Source organism: Bos taurus, chromosome 17, assembly GCF_002263795.3.
Source record: "Bos taurus isolate L1 Dominette 01449 registration number 42190680 breed Hereford chromosome 17, ARS-UCD2.0, whole genome shotgun sequence".
In the NCBI taxonomy this organism is placed as follows: domain Eukaryota; kingdom Metazoa; phylum Chordata; class Mammalia; order Artiodactyla; family Bovidae; genus Bos; species Bos taurus.
Window position 1 is genome coordinate 44,155,096 of NC_037344.1, and position 16,361 is coordinate 44,171,456.

Below are 16,361 nucleotides of genomic sequence, written 5' to 3' on the forward strand. Positions count from 1 at the left end.
TGTCATTCTAAGAATACTTTTGTAAACAAAGATAAAACATTTATCTTTTTCTCTCTACCTGATCCTTCCATAATTTGGCTTCTCCAGCTGACTGACTCCAGATGACTTGGCCTATTATGTCAAGATTACAACTAGTTATACTAATCATTGTTTTAATTTGCTCTCTCTCATTTTCAAATTATTTATGCCTTGTGTCTCTGTCTGCTATGGTATTAATGTTACCAGTTGCATTATATTCTGTTTTACAAGACTGTTGTCTCTTGCATTACACATTGTGTTACTAGGCCTCCAACAAAATTAATATCTCAAAACTGTTAATCATATATATAACTCTACACATAATTAATGTAATAGTACAACTCTAAATATGGTTAGAAGCAACAAGGGAAAACGTCTACTGGATCATAATAAACGAGTAATACAAGCAATCCAGAGAATTTCAGACGATCAACAGTGTCTAATCAAAAAAAAAAACATAAAGTGAAAAAGTGAAAGTGTTAGTCGCTCGGTCCTGTCCCACTCTTTGCAACCCCATGGACTGTAGCCTGCTAGGCTCCTCTGTCCATGGAATTCTCCAGGCAAGAATATTGGAGTGTGTTGCCATTCCCTTCTCCAGGGGATCTTCCCGACACAGGAATTGAACCTGGGTCTCCTGCATTGCAGGCAGATTCTTTACCATCTGAGCCACCAAGGACCAAACAAAAATCCTCAGCACATCAAATGGCCTATCAACAGAATCTTTTCCTGATTTAGGAATGAGAGCCTTCCCAGCACAGTGGACTAAATTGGTCATGCAGACTTCCCCAATGATCCAGTGATGAAGACTCTGCATTTCCACTTTAGGGGGCACAGGTTCTATGTCTGGTGTAGAAACTAAGATTCCACATGCCACGACATAGTAAAAAAAAAAAAAAAATTTTCATGAAATGTTATGACCAAGAGGAGGCACTGTGTTACAAGAATGTCATTTGCCATATCAGCAAAGAATGCTGCAGCCTTCAGGTGATCTGGCCACTGCAGATCAGCACCCTGAAGGGATTCAGGATGGAGAAACATAGGATACTGTCCCTGGAGAGTGAAAATCCTTATCAGAGGAATGCTTTCAATAAGCCCAGACTCTTACATCTCCCCATACATAGAAATGTGCTAAAATCATTAACTTGATGTTTGGTTTTCTTTAACGTAATTTTGTTTTATGTTCTAACTACCTGGCTTTTGTCGCAAATCTCCTGTATATCCTGGCTCCCCCCTTACCTCTTGGGAAGGTTCCTCAAAGCTGAGAGGCTGCTCCCTGGCTTAATTGCTCAACAATACACCCCCTAAAAAAAAACATAATTCTCAACTTTTAGGTTATGCTTTTTTTTTTTTTTTTCCAACTGACAGGTGTTAAGACAGACTGAAAAAAAGCACCAGAATAAAGTAAGAAGTACAAGCTGGACACCTCTGCTCCTCTCACTCACGGAAGAAAGTCAGACTCTTCCCCAGCGCCTGGCGCTGCTCACCCCAAAACACCCACCCCGAGCCTGAGTCCGTCCCAGGAAACCCGGGCCGCAAGAACGCCGCCCCCTACCCACGGCCGACAGCCTGGAGAACCCGCCAGCCCCTTGTCCCCTCTCCCTACCGCATCTCCTTGACGTCCGTGAGCCTACGCGCTCACCTGTCCTCAGGGTTCACGGCCCTCGGGTCGGAACCACCAGGCCGCGGTGAAAAGGAAGCAGCGAGCACGAGGTGCAGGTAGCCGAACCGATGCTCTCAACCGAGAACAGCAGGGCAGAGGCGCGCGCTCGCCTGACCGCGGAGCCAGGGCCAGGACTACATTTACCAGGAGCCCCCGCGCCACCCTGCGGCGCGTCTCTGGGTTTTGCGTTCGGATAACGCTTCTCGGCTGGTCGTGAGTGGACGTGGAGCGCGTGCGCGAGGGATTGGGGCGCGGCGTGGGCTGCTGGGGCTGGAGCAGAAGGCCGGGCGGGGCCCACGCTGCAGCCGCCTGTCCTGTGGACCCGCGAGGCGCGAGAGCCCGGCTGTGGGCTAGCTCGCCGAGCCGCTGCCTTTGTGACGGTTATTTTGCGCCTGCAGGTGCCGATCATAGGTATGCACGGGAGGGCTGGACGTGGTTTGCTTCCTAGCGGACCGGGCACCGCTGTTTGCTCACCTCTTCCCTGAGGTGGACGATCGTTTCACCAACAAGGGTTCTTCCCTATGGTCTTCCTGGGCTGAGCTATCCCCGGAGCCCCTTGGATTAGCGCGGTCGTGCTGGTGGGATTGGACCCTGATGCCCGCTGCGCCGGACGGTGCTGGGGAGTCCGAGCCACATAGTCTCACCCATGAGAAATAAGGATTCTTCTGTTCCTGTTTCCTTTTTCTTCCCAACTGAGGCCAGAGGTTTAAATTTTTGCATCTGGCCTTTCCAGCGTCTGCTAAACGTGATCTGATCATGCTCTTTTTTTGTTAGAGCAGGAAATGTCTTAACTGTGAATGTGTTAACGTTCATAAAAGAAATCCAACGTGGTTATACTGGTTTTGAAATATATATATATACACGACCGTATTCTAGTCGTGGATACTGTAAAAGTTATATGCTCCAAGCGTTGATAAAATAAGTTTCATTTAATAAGTTTTGTGGCAAAAAGAGCTGGACCGATTTCTATTTCTTACTCTGAAATATTCATTTAAAAACTTTTTACGTATTGAAATCATTTTATCATTTATCTTCTTCAGAATTGCGTGTCATATTAGTATTTTCAGTGTTTAAAATAGAACAAGTTTGTGTTGGTCTTTAAAAAAAAACAAAAACAAAAAAACTGCATCTCTAGCTCCTTCGGTGGTGGTTGCTGCTGCTGCTGCTGTTAAGTCGCTTCAGTTGTGTCCGACTCTGTGCGACCCCATAGATGGCAGCCCACCAGGCTCCCGCGTCCCTGGGATTCTCAAGGCAAAAACACTGGAGTGGGTTGCCATGTCCTTCTCCGGTGCATGAGAGTGAAAAGTGAAGTCGCTCAGTTGTGTCCGACTCTTCGCGACACCATGGACTGCAGCCTACCAGGCTCCTCCGTCCATGGAGTTTCCAGGCAAGAGTACTGGAGTGGGTTGCCATCGCCTTCTCCTCAGTTGTTGAGTTTTCTCTTTTTGTTGTTTGAATCAAATAGTTTAACTAGAAGTGTGTATGTGTTTAAACTAGCTTTATTTTTCAGACTCATCTCATAATTATATTTTTTGTTTTCTCTTGACACTAGAGCACTTAAAGCAATCAAATTTGTACATAATCTAACATCTGGTATGAATGTCAAAGAAGAGGTTGGCATTTCTCAAGAGGCTGACAAAAAGATTGACATCAAAATTATATAGATCCCACCCAAAGTATATGGAGAAGGTGACAAATATAAGTTCTATCTATACTTCATATACAGAATATACTGTTAAAGAAAAAAAAAGAAGAGGGAAGACAGATTGTCATCCGGAATGTGTGTGCATGCTCAGTCATGTTGTACTCTTTGTAGCCTGCCAGGCTCCTCTGTCCATGGAATTTTCCAGGCAAGAATACTGGAGTGGGTTGCTACTTCCTACTCCAGGGGATTTTCTGACCCAGGGATCAAACCCACATCTCTTATGTCTCCTGCATTGGCAGGCTAATTCATTACCCCTTCGCCACCTAAGAAAGCCCATCCAGAATGCTAGCTAAAAAAGTGTTAGTCACATTAGGGATGTTGACTATAGTTAACTGTCTACTAGGATGGTATATAATTTAAAAGATGGTATAACAAGTGTTGGCAAGCATGTGGGGAAGTTGCAACCCTTGTATGTTGCTTGTGTGAAAGTAAAATGATGTAGTCACTATGGAAAACAGATCAGTGAGTTCTCAAAAAGCTGAACATAAAGTTACCATATAAGCCAGCAGTTCCACTCTTAGGTATAAACATCAGCAGATGAATGAATAAAATGTGGTGGATCTATTCAGAGGAGTATTATTTAGCCATTAAAAAGAGAAATGTTGGTTCAGGCTACAACTTGTATGAACCAAAATGTCAACTTGAAAAAATGCACAACATGAAAGCTGTGAGTTAAGTTTTATTTGGGGCAAAATGAGGACTAGAGCCCGGGAGACAACATCTGAGATCACTCTGAGAAACTGTTCCAAAGAGGCAGGGGAGAAAGTCAGTATATTTGTGGTTTTGGTGAAGGGGGAATGCATACAATCAAGTACATATACTCCCAAAGGTTTCTGCTAGTCTGGTGAAGCTTTTGCTTGTTATGAGGAACAATCATCAACATGAAGGATTTCGGTGCTTTCTAGATATGAAGAGAAACAAGAATTGGGCTCCTTAAATCTGCTCCTGAAAAATATCTAACTGAAGATGTATCCTGTCAGTTTTTGCCCCCACCGAGCACAGAGTACCTCATTTCTGCTCTCCACCCTGAACTCCTTTCAGGGAGTGTTGAAGGTTAGCAGCTGCAGCAGCAGATGACTTAGTCCTTATAGAGGTAGATGACAAGTGCCAATTTGTAGTTGACAAAAATATTACACTGAACGAAATAAACCAGACACAGACATATGATTTGAATCAACTATAGTATGGTTTCCTTTTAACCTATAAGGGAAAAAAATCTGAAAAAGAATATGTGTGTGTGCATATAACTAAGTCACTTTGCTATACATCTGGAACTACCACAACATAGAAAATCAGCTATACTTGAATAATAAAAGAGATTTTTTTTAAAAAGAGAGAGGATTCAATATAGTATTAGAACCATTCAATTCCAGATAAAACTTAACACAGAAATCTAGATTGTGGAGGGGAGGCAGTCTTTGGAGCTCTTTTCTTCCTACTCCTGGGGATTTCAGTCTCTGTGCATGTATTTCTGGAACAGTCTGATGTCCTCTATGTGGGTGTGTAGGTACATGCAGCTGGTCTGAGGGAATCTAGGCTCATGATTAACAAGCCCCTGATCACAGCACCTCTCCTCAAGTTTCTTCCTTTCCCACAGCTTCACTTGCTCGATATCTCCTGCTTCTCAGGAAGTTCTGTCAGGAACAAGGAGGGCATGGAGGCTGAGTTGCTAACTGTCCGGTCCCACGTAAGTTGGGCTGCCTTCATTCTTTTTTGTTTTCCAACTGGGAATCCATTTTTGGTTAAGGGTTCTTAAGGGATCCATATGTCAGACACTTCCCCCTGAAGACTGGCACTATTTTGTTTGCTTTATTTATAGTTGTTTTATTTCCTTTCATATCAAAGAAACACAGCTTGAACAGAAATGTGTGGATTATCAAGGATTCTGATGAGATGCTGTTTGTCCATAGTGAGGAACTGAGCACACAGCAAGCTTTCTCCCTCAAAGATGATGACAGAACTGGGGATACTGGTGCCTTTTTGAGGGATTCTCTGGTCCCTGGTGGTCTTGGGTGTGGGGCTGGCTTGTTAGTTCCTGCCTGGGGACTGCCTGTTTGGAGAACCTTGGGGATACGTTGTGTAATTATCCAGGAGTAACTAAAATGAAGACAGGAAGAGCCTGGGGGAGGGTGGGTCCTCTGGGGACAGAGTGACTGGGTGGGGAGCCCTTCTTCAGCCTCTCTCAGCTTCTCTCCTAGATGACCCCCTCATGCTTCATGTGTATTGAAAACCCTACCAGAGAACATAGCCTTTGCTTTGGGCTGTCCTACATATTTTGAAGGACTTAAGAAAAGTGATCTACAGTATTTATCTAGATATTCCCTTTTTTTTTTTCTTTATTTGGCTACGCCACATGGCATGTGGGATCTTAGTTCCCTGGCTAGGGATGGAACCCACACCCTATGCATTGTAAGCCCAGGGTCTTAATCACTGGACCGTCAGGGAAGTCCCCAAATATTTGCTCTTTGTCTTTCTTATCTGTCATTCTTTAGATGTAAAGTTTCTCTCTTGAATTATTTTCCTTGCCTGAAGAATTCCCTTTAGCATACGTTTAGAGCTGGTCTGCTGGTAACAAATCCTGTTTAACTTTATTTGAGAATGTATTTTTCATCATTCCTGAAAGATATTTTCACCTAGTATTGAAATTCTTGCATGACAGTTCATTTCTTTCAACATTAAAAAAGCCCACTATTCTACTATCTTTTTATCTTCACAGATCTTTGATGAAAAACACCCAATCATTCAAATGGGTTTTTTTCCTTCTATGTGTCATCTACAGTTCTTTTTGATGTGGCTAATAAAAACCTTGCTTCTGTATCTGTTATTTTGTTACTATAAAATATAAGCTCTTCTCCATTTTTTAGTGCCTACCAATGTTTAAGAAAATTGTTTTAGAAATTATTTGAGGTCATGAAACATGGCTACATTCATCTCTTAAGCGTTAATTTGTACTTGAATTGAAGACTGTTTTTCCCTTCTTTTCCTGCCTTGTATTAGGTTCTAATTATTTCACATACATGTAGATTAACTGATTCTCCTTGCTTTAGCTGTTTACGACTTACTTGATTTAAATGAGAGTGTTTCTGACAGTTTCTTAACCTAAAGTGTAACATGAAGCTGGTTTCTAGACAGTGCATACTTAATACCATTCCTTTTAGGGCTTGTCCAGAAGTCGACATAAATACTACTCATTCCTAGAATACATTATGTTCTATTCTCTTTCCCTACCCAAGGGCTATCTGCCTAGTCTTCTTGTTAATATTTGGGAAAGTGGGGGAGCAGAGATACACATCAGGCTCAAATTTGCTTCATGTTGTAGACACTGGTGACCTTCAAGGATATACTTGTGAACTTCACCAGGGAAGAGTGGAAACTGCTGGACACTGCTCAGCAGATCATGTACAAAGATGTGATGCTGGAAAACTACAGAAACCTGGTGTCTTTAGGTGAGACCGATCTCTCTTTGTGTGGTGGGTAGGGAATTGTTTTGATTTGTTAAATTTTAAGAAATTGTATATTTTGTATATAATTATATGTTGTATATTTTAAGAAGTGTATATTTTGCTGCCTCTGTAGCCCTACCTTGTCTATTCTTCAGAGCCCCCACAGGACTGTTGAAGGGTCAGGAGTTGGGCTTGAACTGGGATGTTTCTTTGTATCTAGGCTGGAGCTCCTAACCCTTGCCCAGTACTTTATCTTTCACTGTAAACAGGGCATCAGCTTCCCAAACCAGATGTGATCCTGCGGTTGGAGAAGGGGGAGGAGCCGTGGCTGGTGGAGAGAGAGATTCACCAAGAGACCCAACCAGGTAAGGACCAGATCCCCTGCTCAGAGAAGGAATCGCTGGTCACTAGTTTTCCACATTTCAAAGACAAAGACTGAGTTTATGTACCTTCTGTTTCCCCATTGCTCGGCTGTCTTCTTCAGTCTTGTCACACTTCAATTTGCATTCATGAAAATTATCTTTCTGTGGATGTGCTTGGCTCCAGCCCTGTTCATAGTGCTTTCTTGATTCTTACCACTAGCTCTAGCGTGTGCACCCTCTTGTTTATCATAGAATTACTTCTCATCTTTGACTGTCCTTTCCCTATCTTGTGTCCCTTCCCATAGCATTCATTCTGCTGCTTTGTGTAAGCTCTGCTCTGGGACCTCATCACCCGCTCCTGCTCTGGGTTTGTTTTCTGCCAGGTAGAAGACTGCTACAAACAACTCACCAGTCCTTGTTGACGTAACTCTCCTTCCTTCCCAGAACTGCTGCTCTCAAAAACACCTGTTTTCTCACTGTCCTCTAGCTTTATTTAATGTTCTTTTTCAATTTACTCCTATTCATTTTAATCTTCACATCTCCAATTTTCAGATTGTTATGAGGATTCCTAGCATCATTCCTTTTCCCAACTTCCCTGTGTAGAGCAGATCAGCCTTCTGGGCTAAGAAATAGAAGGCAGTCCTCCATCTTCCTCCTCCTCTGTTCCCACTGAGTGATCATTTCCCTTACCTCTGTTTCTAAGCTCAGTGCCCTGACATCTTTCTCCTCAGGCCAGCCATCCTGATCTGGATCATGCTGCCAATGGCCAACTTCACATGGGGCAGAGAAGCCAGGATACGTGCCAGTGACCCCTGTACCCTTGTGGGCACCATGGCCCCCCAGGCCCAGTGCAGTCCAGGCATGCTGTAACCCTCCACAGCCGTTTCCCTCTGACACATCCACACATACCAGGCATTCCCTGCATTTCAGGCTTCCCGTGTGGTGTAACCAGAGTCTCAGTCATCCTAGAAGTTTCACCTCCTGTTCTTTGTGAAATCTTTTGACTTGTTAAGTACAGGTTCCTTAAGGTTTTCTGAGCTTTCATTTTGTTTATACCTTTTAAAAAATTATTTATTTATTTTTGGCTGTGCTGGGTCTTTGTTGCTGTGTTGGCACTAGTTGCAGCTAGTGGGGCTGTTCTCTAGTTGTGGTTCACGGGCATCTCATTGCAGTGACTTCTCGTTGTAGAGCATGGGCTTCAGGGCGCACAGGCTTCAGTAGTTGTGGTGCATGGGCTTAGTTGCCCCTGGCATCTAGCATCCTCCCAGACGAAAATTGGACCCATGTCTCCTGCACTGGCAGGCGGATTCTTATCCACTGTGCCACTAGGGAAATCCTGTTTCTACTCTTAAATGTCATAAATTGTTTCAGACCTTTTTACACTGGGCCTTGTAGGTGACTGTATCAAATACCTGTCTCAGGGAAGGTCTCTTAGACACTGGAAAGTACTTGATCCCTCAGCTGCTTTGGAGCCATAGCACGAAAAACTGTTCTCCGTTTCTCTTTTTTCCCTATTTTTTCCTGTCTGTATTTTTTCCATTCCTGTGTTGAGTTTAGCAAGCTTTCCTGGATGTCTATCTGTTGACAAGTATCCAAAAATAACTGTATAACCAACAGTTTACATTTTGGTGGAAAATTTATTGTCAAAGAAATACTAAAGTTCCATATATGTGCTTAATCACCTGGAATTTGAGGGAATCTACAAGCCATGGGAACTTCATTATTAAAATGAAAAGTATTATGGGTGATGGCTTTAAAAACTCAGATGAGTTCATTAATGGGTGCTACAGATTTTGAAGATAACTCACGTGGGTTATCTCCCATGTTACAGAATACGTGGAATATTTTTAGGACTTTAAATACATTTGTATTTTCTGTTGCTTTACTCAGACTTGTCTGTCCATACCCAGCTCCACCCCCCATCAAATGTGTTCATTTTAGAATTTTCCAGCTGGCATTTGTAGTTTGAAAAACTTATCCATGGGATTTTGATGCATGAAGTAGAGGAGAGGAAAAAGATGGCATGTGCCTATCAAAACTCATCAGGGTAGAGGTATTTGTAAGTGTTGAGTTCAGTTCAGTCATTCAGTCGTGTCTGACTCTTTGCGACCCCATGAATCGCAGAACGCCAGGCCTCCCTGTCCATCACCAACTCTCAGAGTTCACTCAAACTCACATCAATCAAGTCGGTGATGCCATCCAGCCATCTCATCCTCTGTCGTCCCCTTTTCCTCCTGCTCCCAATCCCTCCCAGCATCAGAGTCTTTTCCAATGAGTCAACTCTTTGCATGAAGTGGCCAAAGTACTGGAGTTTCAGCTTTAGCATCAGTCCTTCCAAAGAAATCCCAGGGCTGATCTCCTTCAGAATGGACTGGTTGGATCTCCTTGCAGTCCAAGGGACTCTCAAGAGTCTTCTCCAACACCACAGTTCAAAAACATCGATTCTTCGGCGCTCAGCTTTCTTCACAGTCCAACTAAATGGACTCTGTTGCTGTTTATTGTTTAGTTGCTAGTCATGTCCAGCTCTTTTGCAACCTGATGGACTGTAGCCTGCCAGACTCCTCTGTCCATGGGATTTTCCAGGCAAAAAGATTGGAGTGAGTTGCCACTTTCTTCTCCAGGTGGATCTTCCTGACCTGGGCTCAAACCCACATTTCCTGCATTGGCAGGTGGATTCTTAACCACTGAGCCACAGGGAAGCCCAATGAACTCTGTTGTTAAGCCTTTAAAAGGAAGTAAATAACTGCACTTTTCTATAACATGGATGAACTTTGAGGACAGTCTGCTGGGTGAAATAAATCAGTCACAAAAGAACAAATAGTGTATCATTCCACATATATAAGGCCCTTGAAGTAGCCAAAATCATAAAGACACAAAATATACTGGTAATTGCTGAGCACTGGGTTGAGAGGAGATTGTAGCATTATTGTTTAACAGTATAGAGTTTCCATTTTACAAGATGAAAACAGTTGGTGATGGCTGCACAAAAATGTGAAGATACTTAATACTTGAATCATGCACTTAAAAATGGTTAAGATGGTGCATTTAAAAAAATTTTTAATTGAAGGATAATTGCTTTACAGAATTTTGTGGTTTTCTCTCATACATCAACAAGAATCAGCCATAGGTACATTTTATGTTATATGTTATATGTGTATATATATATATATATATATACATACATATACATATACATATACATTTTATGTTATATGTTATATATATATACATTATATATATATACATTTTATGTTATATGTTATATGTATATATATTATATATACATATAATATATATATAACATATATTATATGTTATATTTTTTTAATCACAATTAAAAAAAAAGAAATCAGAGTGGGGAAGAAACAAATGACTAACAAAGTTGTGAATGAAAATTAGGACTGGGAATGGGGATTGGGTTGTATAAAGAAGGCAGTTAGGAGCCTGGCACAGGGATTACTTGCCAGGTGTCTTAGTTTCCTATGGCAACTAAAACTAGTTCCACAAATCAGGTGGCTTAAATCAACACATTTATTTTCTCACAGTTCTAGAGGTCTGAAGCCAAGGTGTGGGCAGGGCTGTGTGCCTTCTGAGGCTTCAGGGGAGGATCCTTCCTGCCTCTCCTAACTTTGGTGCCCCAGGTGCCCTTTGGCTTGTAGACACATCACCTCCATCTTCACATGGTCAGCTCCCCTGTGTGTCTGTCTCTGTGTCTCCTCTCCTTTCCTTGTAAGGACTCCAGTCAGATGGGATCAGGGTCCTCCTACTCCAGCAATACTTCATCTTAACTAATTACATTTGCAATGATCCTGTTTCCAGATAAGATCATAACCTGTAATGTTGGGGGTTAAGACTTCAACATATCTTCTTTGGGGAACACAATTCACCCCGTATGTCAGGTAAGAATAGATATTGCCCCACTTATATAGGAAGAGGTGATATTGGGTAAATTGTGGCTTTTTTTCTAGATTTCAGAAACAAACATTTTTGCCAAAAGGCATTGAGAAACAAATACAGGCTCTGAACCAGGGAAAGTAAGTTGCAGTAGTATGCATGTGTATAAGCAGAAGGGTGAAAAGTCCAGGAGAATGTGAATTAGGGTTCAGGTTCTGAGTTAATATCCTGTGTTAGTCCTGTCAATTTTAATAAAGTCTTGATGTCTCAGAACAAAGGAATCAAAGCAGAAGGCAGGAATGATGACAGCAGTGAGCAGTACAAACTGTACTGCTTTGGTGATGAACTCCCACCTTACATGATACTTAGGATAACCTTATAGGTCCTTAGATGACAGATAAGCAATATGATTTTTGAAAAGTTTAGCACTTTGTCTAAATTCACCACTAGTAGTGGCAAAGCTTAGGTTAGAAGCCATATCTGGGTAACTTAGGTGCAGTTGCTCTTCCAGCCTATTACACAGCCTTTCTGAAAGGTTCACTATGTCAGACACCTGGAATTATTCTGCACTGCTTTGGTGATATACATAAGAACCATTTCCTGATACAGAGCTGTGTTCATGGTTTAGGAATGTGAAGAATTCATGTCAGAGGAGGGCCTGGCAGCAAGTAGACCCATTAGGCTCTTATATCATCATTAGTTGAATTAGGTAATGGCAGCAGCCCCTTCTGTGGGTTTCCTAAACTGCCACCCCAGCACTGAATATCTTGATCCCACATGTCACAGCTAATCCTGTGGTTTCTCTTACTCTCTTTGCTCCTTTTATATGCATATTATAGCCCATCACATTTCCTGTCAATGAGTCTTCTATCCCTTTTTCTCTATCACAGTTACAAAACCATATTTGAAAGCAACATTACAGGACTTAACATACTTTTTTCTACATCCATCCTACCATTCTGACCTTAATACTTCTTTTAGTTATAGAAGCTTTTCCATTTCTTTCAGATTTGGAAACTTCAGTTGAAATTAAATCAACTTCCCATAAGAGCATTTCTAATGATAAATACTCCTGTGATGTTAAAATGGAAAGAATGCCAAAGAGTGATCTCTGGTATTTGTCACTGGAAGAAGTCTGGACTTGTGGCGGTCAGTTGGACAGGCCCCAGGACAGCCAGGAGAGACATCTGAGGCAAGTGGCATTCACCCAAAAGAAAGTACTTCCTCAGGAGAGAGTATGTGAAAATGGGAAGTACAGGGGAAACTGTTTTCTGCACTCTCAACTAGTACTGCAAGAGTATTTCTGTAAACATGACTCAAATCCTAAAGGTTTGAAACACAATTTGGTTTTCAGTGGCCATCAGGAAAGCTGTGCAAGCAACAGTAATGAATCCAGTCAAACTTTCTGTCAGAACATCCGCCTTATTCAATTTGCAAGAACTCAAGCAAGAGATAAATCATACAGATGCCCTGGTAACAATTCTCTTACTCATGGTACATCCCTTGGTATATCAAAGGGTGCGCATAGAGAAAAACCCTATGAATGTAAGGAATGTGGAAAATTCTTCAGCTGGCGTTCTAATCTTACCAGGCACCGTCTTATTCATACTGGAGAAAAACCTTATGAATGTAAGGAATGTGGAAAATCTTTCAGCCGAAGTTCTCACCTCATAGGACATCAAAAGACTCATACTGGTGAAGAACCCTATGAGTGTAAAGAATGTGGAAAATCCTTCAGCTGGTTCTCTCACCTTGTTACCCATCAGAGAACTCATACAGGAGACAAACTGTACACATGTAATCAGTGTGGAAAGTCTTTTGTTCACAGCTCTAGGCTTATTAGGCACCAGAGAACTCACACTGGAGAGAAACCCTATGAATGTCCTGAATGTGGGAAATCTTTCAGACAGAGCACACATCTCATTCTGCATCAGAGAACTCATGTTAGAGTGAGGCCCTATGAATGCAGTGAATGTGGGAAGTCTTATAGCCAGAGATCTCATCTTGTTGTCCATCACAGAACTCACACTGGGCTGAAACCCTTTGAGTGTAAAGACTGTGGAAAATGCTTCAGTCGAAGCTCTCACCTTTTCTCACATCAGAGAACCCATACTGGGGAGAAGCCATACGAATGCCATGACTGTGGAAAATCCTTCAGCCAGAGTTCTGCCCTCATTGTGCACCAGAGAATTCATACTGGAGAGAAACCATATGAGTGTTGTCAGTGTGGGAAAGCCTTCATTAGAAAGAATGACCTTATTAAGCATCAGAGGGTTCATGTTGGAGATGAGACCTATAAATGTAATCAGTGTGGAATCATCTTCAGCCAGAACTCTCCACTTATAGTGTATCAAATAGCTCATACTGGAGAGCAGTTCTTAACATGTAATCAGTGTGGGACAGCACTTGTTAATACCCCTAATGTTATTAGATACCAGACAAATATTATTAGGGAAAATGCATATTAAGGCCATAAAGATGGACTACTTCCCAAAGAGCAATAACTTTATTTAGCACTTGAGAGCTCCTTTTGGAGAGAAGTTGCTTTCAGTCTTGTTCCTACACTTTTGTGCATTAGAGAATTGGTCCTGGAGGAGGAAAAACACAAAAATTTTACCTTAGTACGTCAGATTGTCTTGTTTTTCTGAATTCCCACAAAAGTAATTGGTCTGGGAGCATTCATGGACAAACCTTAAATGCTGAAATCTGAGAAGGAACCATTAGGTAAGTGAGTTGTTGATAAATGATCCAGCTTTGTTTGCTGTAAAACAATGAGAGCGCTACCTCAAAAAGACAAATGAAAGCTGTTGCTGAGGAAAATAAAAAATGGGTGTAGTTATGGTAACAGACAATAGAAAATTATATTCCAGTGAGTTAATATCCCATTTTTCATGTGATCATCCCTTTCTCCTGGGACACTTTGTAGTGTTCAGTTAGTTTTATGCATTAAACCACACTTTGGCTAGCAGCAGGGAAGATCTTATCATGAAAAATGGTGAAGGAAGTACACGTTTACTACCAGTACTACCCAGGTTAGATATATTTGCATGTGGGCAAGAACTGAAAACATGTATATGGATAAATGAACAAAATTGAGTTGTTAGATAATGGAGTTATAAATAAGTTTTATAGTCTAGCCAGTGCCACTGTAACAATTTGAAGATTGAAGACACTTTTAGATATTAAAAAAGGATATTGGTTTCTCTATTCCACTATTAGTGAAGCTTGAGAACCTCCTGCTAGCAAACTTTCCCATCATTTCTAAGTTGTTTGGAGTCATAAAGTTGTACTCCTTGGGACAAGCTGCCAAAGGCTCCTGGGAGCTTAAACACAATGCTTCTCTGGATGTTGGGACCTAAAAGAGTGGCAAATTTGGGCACACTAGAAAGGGTCTCCATTTGATCCAGAGCGGGTGCCTGGGCAATACCTAGCACAAGTATGCTCTTAAACAGTGCTGCCCAAGGCGACTCTTCTTCCAAAGTAGTCTCGTGTCTTTACGAAGAAAGCAGTGGTCAAAAGTGTATATTTGAGCTGGACTCCCAAGTTGAAATCCCACCTCTGTCCATCACTTGCTGTGTAACCTTGGGCATGCTGCTTGTCCTCTCTCTGCCTGAATTACAGATGTCCTCCTCTGCAGATTAGGGATGACATCACTTACCTCATGGAATTGTGGTGAGTAGTAAACGAGTAACATACAAACAGTGCAGAATATGCCTGACATGTATGAAGTGCTTCATTACATTAGCTGTGATTATTAATATTACTTTATTGTCCCACTAAAGTGTCTGTCATTTACTTGAAACTGACTCAATTGCTGGCAAGAACTGGCTGAGTTCCCATTTCCCTTCCAGTCACACATATCTTCCCTTTTACCCACATTAGAACTTATCACCCAAGGAATCACTCACCCTCAGTGGGTGTTTGGATATATTTATGAGGATCAGTAAACAACTTTTAATCTTGTGTGCAAAAGCAACCTCTTTTATACAGAGGTTGTCCCTTCAAGGGAGAGGATCCTAGTCTTCATATTTTCTGTTAAGTCCATGACCCAAAAAAGATTTAGAAAGAGAATCTGTTTTAATTCTCTTTCATTCTGGCTCTTTGTGTGTGTGTGTGTATGTGTGTGTGTGTGTGTGTGTGTGTGTGTGTGTGTGTGTAGGGGGCCGAGGTGGGAGAAGGGGCTGATCATCATTTGCCATTTTCTAGCAAATGATACATATTGGTACATATAGTAGATGCTCAGTGATTGCTGAATGATATACTATTGAGAACAACAGGACGACGCCCTTGCTTTCTCTCCCAGGACAAATCTAGAAATGCTCCTTAGATTTGAGAGACCTGAGACCTGCATAAGTGAGAGGTCACAGCTCATTCCTCCTGGTGCAGTTGAGGAGAAGTGAGTTGGCCCAGGCCTCACATTTTGAGAACCTCCTGGCACCTCAGTTATGGCTGAGTAACTCCTCAGTGATTACACACCATTCATGTGTTTATTGTAGTCCTACCAGAAATGGTTTTGATTGCAAGCAGTAGTTCTTTGTGGGTGTAAGAGAGGAGCCCCTCAGCTGTGCCTCTTAGAATTTCTGATAACCCATGGCTCAATTTTCTTGAACTGTGTAGTGGAGATACTCCTGGTATCTACCTCTGAAGGTAGTTGTGTGGATTAAGTGAAATAATGTGTAAAGTACTTGAAGCAGTGCCTGGCACATAGGAAGTACTGTACGTGTTTAGCTATTAATAATAATAATGTTACTATTATTAACACCCTAAGGAATGTACGTCTGTAGATGATCACTGAAGCATTACTTTTAATAATGTAAAATTTGCAATATTAAAAATGGATAACAGAAAAGTTGTTATTTATAGACATTAAAGTTTCACAAACAGAAAGCTTGATAACATGAAAAATGTTGTGATGTTATGAAAAAAGCATGATAAATAATTGTCAATATAGAGTAAGCTCAGATATGTAAAATAAATTAACTTCAAACAACTGAAATGAATCTCACTCAAAACTTTCAGGAGATTTGTCAAAAGATAATAGCAGTTAACCTACATATTGGGAGAATTGGTGTTTGCTTTTCTCTTTTTTTGATACTTTTCTTTCCAAAGTCTCTTCAAAGAATATATATTCCTTTTTAGGATCGGGAAAACAGTCTCTTCAGTGATGGAATGTTTTTTCTTCAAAAGTTCTTATGTACAAATAGTCTACTGGAACTTTTAAAACGGGGAATTGGCAATGTTGCAGGATACTAGATCAATATACAAAAATTGATTTGTAT

At 41.5% G+C, this 16,361-nt stretch overlaps 2 protein-coding genes across 6 annotated transcripts in view; one reads left to right on the forward strand and one right to left on the reverse strand.

Annotated features, from left to right (window-relative positions):
* ZNF891 (zinc finger protein 891) overlaps window positions 1–1,764 on the reverse strand; it is a 35,533-nt gene extending 33,769 nt beyond the window's left edge. The window contains exons 1-2 of one of the 3 annotated variants that reach the window (XM_059875861.1): window positions 1,658–1,746; window positions 1,255–1,319 (exon numbers count right to left, since the gene is read on the reverse strand). The gene's annotated coding sequence lies outside the window, so the exon portion shown is untranslated. Of the gene's footprint in view, window positions 1–1,254; window positions 1,320–1,657 lie in introns of all 3 variants that reach the window. The other 2 variants (NM_001105028.3, XM_059875862.1) reach the window with 2 other exon arrangements.
* Window positions 1,765–1,999: 235 nt separating this feature from the next.
* On the forward strand, window positions 2,000–16,078 carry ZNF10 (zinc finger protein 10). Of its 3 annotated transcripts, XM_010813861.4 has the most exons (5): window positions 2,000–2,089; window positions 4,981–5,070; window positions 6,703–6,829; window positions 7,096–7,191; window positions 12,091–16,078. In XM_010813861.4, the coding sequence occupies exons 2-5, from the start codon at window positions 5,038–5,040 to the stop codon at window positions 13,548–13,550; spliced, it is 1,716 nt and encodes a 571-aa protein (XP_010812163.2). In that variant the 5' UTR covers window positions 2,000–2,089; window positions 4,981–5,037; the 3' UTR covers window positions 13,551–16,078. The 3 variants fall into 3 exon arrangements, with proteins under 3 accessions (XP_010812163.2, XP_010812164.2, XP_015330934.2); XM_010813862.4 differs by lacking the exon at window positions 4,981–5,070; XM_015475448.3 differs by lacking the exon at window positions 2,000–2,089 and having other exon boundaries at window positions 3,484–5,070.
* The last annotated feature ends 283 nt before the right edge of the window (window positions 16,079–16,361 follow it).

Excerpts from the sequence above, each read along its gene's own strand:
- ZNF10 (XM_015475448.3), top strand. The coding sequence starts at position 4,924 with ATGATTAACAAGCCCCTGATCACAGCACCTCTCCTCAAGTTTCTTCCT. Across the intron at positions 5,071-6,702 it reads TGCTAACTGTCCGGTCCCAC|ACACTGGTGACCTTCAAGGA; the intron begins GTAAGTTGGGCT and ends TTCATGTTGTAG. Across the intron at positions 7,192-12,090 it reads TCACCAAGAGACCCAACCAG|ATTTGGAAACTTCAGTTGAA; the intron begins GTAAGGACCAGA and ends CATTTCTTTCAG.